The 8,028-nt window shown below is 36.2% G+C and overlaps 1 protein-coding gene across 1 annotated transcript; it reads left to right on the forward strand.

Annotated features, from left to right (window-relative positions):
* The first annotated feature begins 1,228 nt into the window (after positions 1–1,228).
* On the forward strand, positions 1,229–7,806 carry LOC103710909 (protein Mpv17). The gene is made up of 3 exons (XM_008796834.4): positions 1,229–1,571; positions 4,949–5,043; positions 7,158–7,806. The coding sequence occupies exons 1-3, from the start codon at positions 1,422–1,424 to the stop codon at positions 7,561–7,563; spliced, it is 651 nt and encodes a 216-aa protein (XP_008795056.1). The 5' UTR covers positions 1,229–1,421; the 3' UTR covers positions 7,564–7,806.
* The last annotated feature ends 222 nt before the right edge of the window (positions 7,807–8,028 follow it).

Consider the following 8,028-nt stretch of genomic DNA (forward strand, 5'->3'; position numbering starts at 1 on the left):
ACTTAATTTTGCTCAACTTAAATATGATTAAGCCACCTTGTTTTTTTTTTTTTTTTTTTTTTGATAAGACGAACAGATCATACAAACCTAATATGAATACATCTAAGTTAATCAAAAAGGACAACTTACATAATAGTCCACAAAAAACTCTCTCAAATGCTCCATTATATAGGCGACAACCCAATCAGCTAGCCACCCTGCTTACTAAGTTGGATTTCTATAGAATAAGTTCGAGATAACAGAGCTTCCATTTCAGTTTAACCAATCATTTCGATCCAACTTGGCTGCAACCCATCGTCGGCCTTAGTTAACTCGCATTTAGCTTAATATAAAGTTGGGTTTGGTTAGGCTGGAAAATTTTTAGGAGCCATAGTTGGTAAGTCTGTGATATATAGATGTTGTGGTAGGAAGACTGTGTTGACGAATTAGTATATAAAATCAGCAACCCATAAAATATAACGATAATAGAAAGTCAGGAAATTCATATAGAGCATGCATTTGATTTGCACAGAAGGCTAAGTGTAATGGTAAGTAGAACATGAAAAGTAGTGGCAAACATAAACCAAACTAATACATTTTTTACGTAGAAGACACAATAAAAACTTCCATCTCAAATCAAGTTCGTAAAGGAATTTTTCATAGACTAAAATTGATGGTTGGAGGCAAGATCTTCTAAGTGTTTCATGGATTTTGACAGCCCAAGTTTAGACCAATGCTATGCACATGAGGTAAAGCCAATTGTTTCCAAAAGCTGCACAACCAGGTAGATGTCAAAGATATTGGTTTTTGGCGGGCCTGGTTGGGACATGCAAAAATAAGCAATTTAATGGAAATGAATCGATCAAATAGCCAGGTTTCATGTAAGTAATTAATAATAATGAGAAGGGAGAATGGAAAAAGTGTCACACAACATTGTTCTAACATCATTTTCGAACATCATTTTTTTTTTCTATATATATATATATATATATATATATATATATATATATATATATATATTGCAAACTAAACGAATTCTTTGTCGTCCCATGGTGAGGCCCATACTCCAATGTCAATGTCAAGTAGGAAACAACGGAACAGCAATCAGCACCGTGGGCTACCAAGTTGCTTCACTTGGTCTCACGAACGAGGCCCACAAAAGAGCGTTAGGCAGTTGCTATCCGGGCCCAGGCGCGCAGCCAATAAAAGCGAGCATCAATTCAATGATCATGAGAAGCGAGAACACGGCTGATGAGGTATTAGAACTTAGAAGCGGTGTGGTTTGTTTTGACTCCTCTCCCAAAAATTGGTGCGATCCTCTTCCTCGAATAAAGGAACCTTGGCTCTCCGACCTATCCCCATCGGAGCCCAACCAATATCCCTCCCTTCTCTCTCTCTCCCTCGCTTTCTTCCTCCCCGCGCCCCCCGCCCTCCTTCCCCGAATGTTGAAGCTATGGAGATGGTACCAGAATTGCCTCGCCGTGCATCCGGTGAAGACTCAGGTAATCAGCTCCGGAATCCTCTGGGGTTTGGGAGACGTCGGAGCTCAGGCCGTCACCCATCGGACCCAAAGAAAACATCCTCAGCTCACAGTAATCACCGATCAAGAAAACCCCTATTCTTTCTTTTCTTTCTTTCTCCTCCGATTTTTTTTTTTTAATGGTTCTGCTTTGGATGGATGCTGCCCTATTCTTCTTCTAATGTATAGATGTGATTTTAGTTCTTGGTATGTTCTTGATTCGTTTCTTTTTTCGATGCGTGCATATTCCTTTTGATACGATTCTTCAATTTTTTTTCTTCTTGGGATACTTGCACTTCTTCTTAGATATCAAATCAGCACATTATCTTCTGTGATTTCTTTTTGAAGGGAACAGAGAAAAAAGCAGTAGTAGTATGAAGATGGATGTGCGGAAGAAGATACACATTGTTTATAGGTTGAATGAACAATATATCGGATATAAAGAAATCTGAAAATTATGCGAAGAGAGGGAATGTGAACTGCTGCCTCTTGATGTTTGTTCAACATTGTGCTATCACTATCGTGGTACTAAGTTCTTGATAGGTGGTAATGCGCTGTTTTTCTTGATCTGTATCCACAAATTGTAGATGTTTAGTTGTCTACACTGTAAAGATTTGTCATGGCAACTTGGGTTACTTAGGCTGAAGAGCCATCATATCTCGTTATACAGGCTATCGAGATAACTTTTAGAAATTTCCCTTTTAAGATAATATGGTTTCTTTAGAAGCAACATTGAAGTTTTGTTTAGGATTGAGTTCAAGCGTTCAAAGAGGGTATAGATCCCTAAATAGATGATTCTGACTGCTAAGATCTGAGCTATAACGCTTATAGTAGATGGTTGGGGTTGAAGATGGCATAAGTTTTATTACAGAACATTTCAGTAGGAAACACAGAAATTGGCTGGATTCAAATATTAACCTTTAAAACATAAATATTAACTCTGCTGTAATCCTTTTACTCAGCAAATGGTCTGCTTCAAAGATGGAGAAATATTCCAATTGCTGCTCAAGAATAGGGCTGAAGTGGAATACTCATGATAAAAAAAGATAGAGTTAACATCTCTTGCCGACATGGCGGACATATTCACAACTAAGAAAAGAAAAATGTTGGATTCACATTTGAGCACGTTATATGTGTGGCAAATGAAGCAACAAATTCCATGGCTAAATAACGGGTAGTGAGGATGCATCTCATTTGCTATGAGTATAACTATCTTCATCTATAAAGCTAACCATGAGAAATCTTTGGAATATCGTAGAAGAGGGCCTTATCATTCCAATATTGAGGGAAACTTTTGAGAATGATCAATCTACATATCATTTTGAAGGAAATAATTCAATAAAACATATAAGGTGATGTGGCTACCGTCGTAATGTAGAGAACCCGTAGCATGTGCATTCTATATGCAAGCAATGTCATATACATTTATCGACACTCCAACATGAAAGTCACCATCCTCCCCCCAAAAAAGACCTTAAGTATTCCATAACTTCAAAAATTGGAACTTAAAAGAAAGTGGCTGCTTAATCATATAATAAGCATATGAAATTTTTGGCCAATAAAGGCAAATTCGAACATTTTTATAGTTCAGCCTTAACTTTTAAAGAGTATCATTTTTCAATTGGGTTTTAAGACAAAGTGAATTATATTAAAGTCCTTACGCCCTTAAACCTCTAGTTTGCATCGGTAGACTAGGAGCTGATTAGTTTATTTCTCTAGAATATATGTCAGAAGTCAGTAGAGAATCTTTAGATGAGGAGCTAGGATTGAGCTGTTATCATTATTTTTTGCCCAGGCATGCATGTGTGTCTATATGTTTATTTTTCTTTTTTCTCTTTTGATTTTATATAAACTATATTTAGTTTGATGATCTCATGTGACAGACGTTAAGTTTATAAGCAAAGGTCCCAATGATATGTTGAACCATCAACTTCAAGCAAAAAAATATTCTTCCATTTCCTCCTCCTTATTGTTCCAGCTCCCTTGTTCCAACTTCTGAGGCCTGAGCTTGGCTATTCCATTAGTAGAGAACCAAGTTTACAAAATCTGGTTGGATGATCTACGAATTGTCTGTCAAATCTGATGGTGTCTCATGGGGTGAACTCACTGTATCCATTCAGTTGGAGCATGCTCAATCCATGAGTTTTATTAGAAGAACATCTCCACTTCATCCGTCCAGCTCTAATTTGTCATATATTTCTTCATCCATCTTACTCTTCTGTTGTATAACAGATCCAGGATGGCAAAACCAATCACATTATGGTATCTCTTTATCATCACTCTTTGATTTGGGCCTCATTTTTGTTTCTATTTGGGATTACTTTATATTTGTTCCTCCTCTTCTCTAAATGTTATTAGCTCATTGGAGATATTGCTAAGCTATACCTTCAATCTTATAATTTCATTTTCCTTCGGGCAATTTTACCTTATATAAGGAATATAGGTTGATGGTGATGGTTGAATGAGGATGGTGATATAGGCATGATTAACAAAATTTGTAATGAAATTCAGAAATAATTTGTTATGATTTGTAATTTATCAAAATTCATAAATAAAACATATCAAAATTGTGAAGTTCAAGGTGTTGTATGGTATCATCATTAATGAATCTTATCCCAAATATTAATTATTATTATTTTAAAAATTTAAACTTGAGTTTCCAAATCTATTCTAGCGAAGGGCTTAGTCCTCTCGTCAATGATGATTTTTTCTAAATTTCCCTTGCAATTTTTGTCCATCCTGTCTTTAGTTTTTCTCTCTTTCTTGCTGGCTATTCCACAAGAATCTCAAATACCATACTTTGACTAGTCCTCTTAGCTCACTGTTCCATCCTGAAATTCCCCCACAACTACTTCTCCATCAACATGTCCTCTTTTGTCACATCGATAATTCCTCTGATATTCTATAACTACTTCCATTCCCCATTGCATTGACCTTCTGTCTGTGGAACCTCATTATTGGCCGACATATTCTAGTTGACATGATTTTTAATCCTTACTATTGTCTTGAAATTCTAATTTTTGTTGTATAGGCATTGTCCTGGCTCCCTTTTCCCCCTATGCTCTGCCAGCACAGGCCTACCATGCTTCACGCCTGCAGTGTTTTTGCCAGACGGTCATAGCCACACAACTCAAAAGCACCTCTTTGCTGTAAACTTGTCAGATAGTTCAACCCAATTGCTTTTGTATGATGATTCTAATCACGAACTGAGGTAGCTCTTGGCCACCAACTCTTGTTGGGCCCTCTTTAATCATTTACTTCCCAGAGTTGCAAGATGTCTAACAGTTGTCCTGAATGCAGATACCATGTATTAGTTCAGACCTGTGAATTGATAGTTTCGTGATTTCTGAGTTAGGAAGCTTATTATGTAGTACCATAGTGACATTGATCGGTCATGGCTTATTTGAAAATTTATCTGGTTGATATGATGATAACATTGTGTCTTATCAGCATCAGGAAGATAAGGAGTTCAAAATCAATTGGAAAAGGGTGGCTATCACAAGTATGTTTGGATTTGCATTTGTTGGACCGGTTGGCCACTATTGGTAAGTAATCTTATACTATCTGATATTTGCATATCTAGCTTTACATTATAGCATGGCGTAGATTGTATATTTTTGTCTTGAATGACACATTTCTTGATTGAAATTGTTTCTGAAATTTGTAAGCTGAACACATCTAGAAGATTATATGCAGGCAAAATGAGCAAATTTGGTCTTTTCATGCAAGAAAAGTTCATAAATTTTGGAATTAATTTAAAATTTCTGCTCAAGTTGCCAACTGTCTGATTACATGTAATGCATGATGTGCAAACAACAGACTCTGGCATATGAAATGTTATGAAAAGCTTTTTTAAAGAAAATTTTTAAATGTAGACCTTGTCATAATATTTTATTTTGGGAATGCAATAAGCTAAGAGCCAGCATTCGTACTATCTCCAGTTGCATCCTTAAGGAGCTTAAATATCATTGTCAGACTCTATTGCTGCTGTCCAGCATATTCTATCTCATATGAAGTAGTTATTTAATATTTAAGTTTTGGGGTATAAAATCTGAAGGCAACTTAGTGGTTGGTTGGAGAAATGAAAGTTGGAGAGAGAGTAATACAGCACAAATAATGATCATCTATATAAATGTCTGATCAACCATGTCAAAGTCATTGATGTTTAAAGTCTTCAAAAGTTGTTAATGCTGTTTACCAGTCAAGTAGAAAGGTAGAAGTGCATCACACACACACACACATACATATATATGTATACACACAAACACATATAGATACATATATGTATATACATGTAGTTACATACATACACACACACACATATAGATAGACACATACACACACATATACATACATACATCCATACATGCATGCATGCATGCATGCATATATATGGGGAAATGGTAGACACACAAGAATCAAAATCTCATGCTTAAGATCATGGTGGTTTGAGTCTTTTTCAAGAAATAATATTGAGAAAAATGCTCATTGAATGAGCAATTCAGTTTTCAATATTAATATACCGAGTATCTTATCAAGTATTCCGCACTTCGAGTTCTATATGAGCAAATCTTTATTGTTTCTTCATAACATGAGAATTTATGTCGAAATAGTCGTACGAAACAAAGATCATTTTTTATTTGATCTTGGGAGCTTGTGGTTTCATGTTCTATTTCACTCACTAATGGGGGTTCTTTTCACCTTTTACTCATGGAACTATTTTGTTATCAGTCGCCTAGGAGTATTTAGCCTTGCAAGGTGGTCCTTGCTGATTCACATGGGATTCCACGTGCCCCATGCTACTCGGGGTTAGAGTGAAAGTTAATGATGGTTTGAGCTACTAGACTTTTGCCATCTAAGGTGCATCATTCCACAGCTTTGCCTAGCAGCACGACACTTGTGATGCTCACCCATAATCCCATTTTCACTGTTTAGGCTGCTTCCATTTCTCTGGCCGCTACTATGGGAATCGCTTGGGCACTAATTGATTGAAACTTTAGCATAGGCTAAGGAACACATACCTTTGGCTCATTTAATTCGATGAAGCGATAAGCTAGTGGCTTTTTGCATGTGGAAGCAAGATTTGTTGGATAAGCACTTTTCTATAGGTTATATATACACTTATCCAGCTTTCTTAGTTACCTATGCAGCTTTCTCAGTTACCTTTATATACATACATACATATATATATGTATAATTATGCTTATCAAATTGTTATTCTTCCAGTGCTACCGTTCATCTCAAAGCCATGCTTGTTTTGGAACAAGCTTAAATTCCAAAGGAATACTTACTTGTGTAGTTCTAAAGGCTCGAGAATTTGGATTCCTTAACTAAATTGTCAATTGTTTTCTGCTCGAATCTTACTGTGAAAATTGAGCAATAGCTTATTGTAAAGCAGCAAATTGCAAAGCCAGCTGCCAACTAAACTTACATATAGCTTGTTTGATTGCCAATTCTAATTCTGTCTTCTCCTGCTATGCTTTCTATTCATACATCTTTTTGTTTCCATGAGAAAAATCTGTGACTAAATTTTATTGAGGAAAGTTGTTTTGTCAAATTAAAATGAAAGGTCAGATGTTTTGACAGGAACAGGCTCGAAGATCTTGCCATATACAATTTTGTTGCAATTTTTTTTAACTGCTTTGCTTTCTTTATATAGGTATGAATACTTGGACCGTTACATTCGAGTTCGACTTCAACTGCAACCTAAATCATTAAAATTTGTTGCTGCAAAAGTTGCTGCAGATGGGCTTCTCTTTGGGCCTTTGGATCTACTGATCTTTTTCTCATACATGGGGTTTGCCAGTGGCAGGAGTGCAGACCAGGTGAAAGAAGATGTGAAGAGGGATTTCCTTCCAGCTCTTATTGTTGGGGGAGGAGTTTGGCCATTTGTCCAAGTTGCAAACTTCAGATTTGTTCCAGTCAGGTACCAACTTCTATATGTAAATTTCTTTTGCCTGTTGGACAGCTCCTTCTTGTCTTGGATTGAACAGCAAGGTGATGCTCCATGGAAGCAGTGGTTTTCATCAATTGGTACCTTGGAAAAGCAGAAAGGTCAGGCGTGACGATTTAGTCTGATGTTTGAATTTCTAATAGTCAGCCTACCTTTTATTCCAATCAAAATGCAAATTCATGTAGAGATTCATGTATATTTTTAACAAATACTGAGGAGAAAATTTGGGGATCAGAAATTTGGCTTTTCTTTTTTATCAAAATAATTCTGAGTTGATCATTTGCTTAAATGAAGGTCTGGACCCTTCAAAGTTGCACTTTATTGATGATCTGCATCCTGAATGATGAATTGCATATCAAGCAAATCTTTGTAAATCTGATGCTGTGGTTGTGGCTTTTCTTCGAAGTTATATTTTCTCTAGTGATCTGAATTATGGATGAAATAAAGCATTTATCAGTTTCATTGCAATTGAAGTGCTGAGATAGGTCTTAATGTTGAATTGTAGATGATTCAGCAAACTGATGCATTGTAGGTCTTAGGTCTATTGCTAGTTTTTAAAAAGTGCAGGGCACTCAAC

This window comes from Phoenix dactylifera, chromosome 8 (genome assembly GCF_009389715.1).
Source record: "Phoenix dactylifera cultivar Barhee BC4 chromosome 8, palm_55x_up_171113_PBpolish2nd_filt_p, whole genome shotgun sequence".
NCBI lineage: Eukaryota > Viridiplantae > Streptophyta > Magnoliopsida > Arecales > Arecaceae > Phoenix > Phoenix dactylifera.

Coding starts and splice junctions, on each gene's coding strand:
- LOC103710909 (XM_008796834.4), top strand. CDS start 1,422: ATGTTGAAGCTATGGAGATGGTACCAGAATTGCCTCGCCGTGCATCCG. Junction 1,572..4,948: donor GAAAACATCCTCAGCTCACA/GTAATCACCGAT, acceptor GTGTCTTATCAG/CATCAGGAAGATAAGGAGTT. Junction 5,044..7,157: donor GGACCGGTTGGCCACTATTG/GTAAGTAATCTT, acceptor TTCTTTATATAG/GTATGAATACTTGGACCGTT.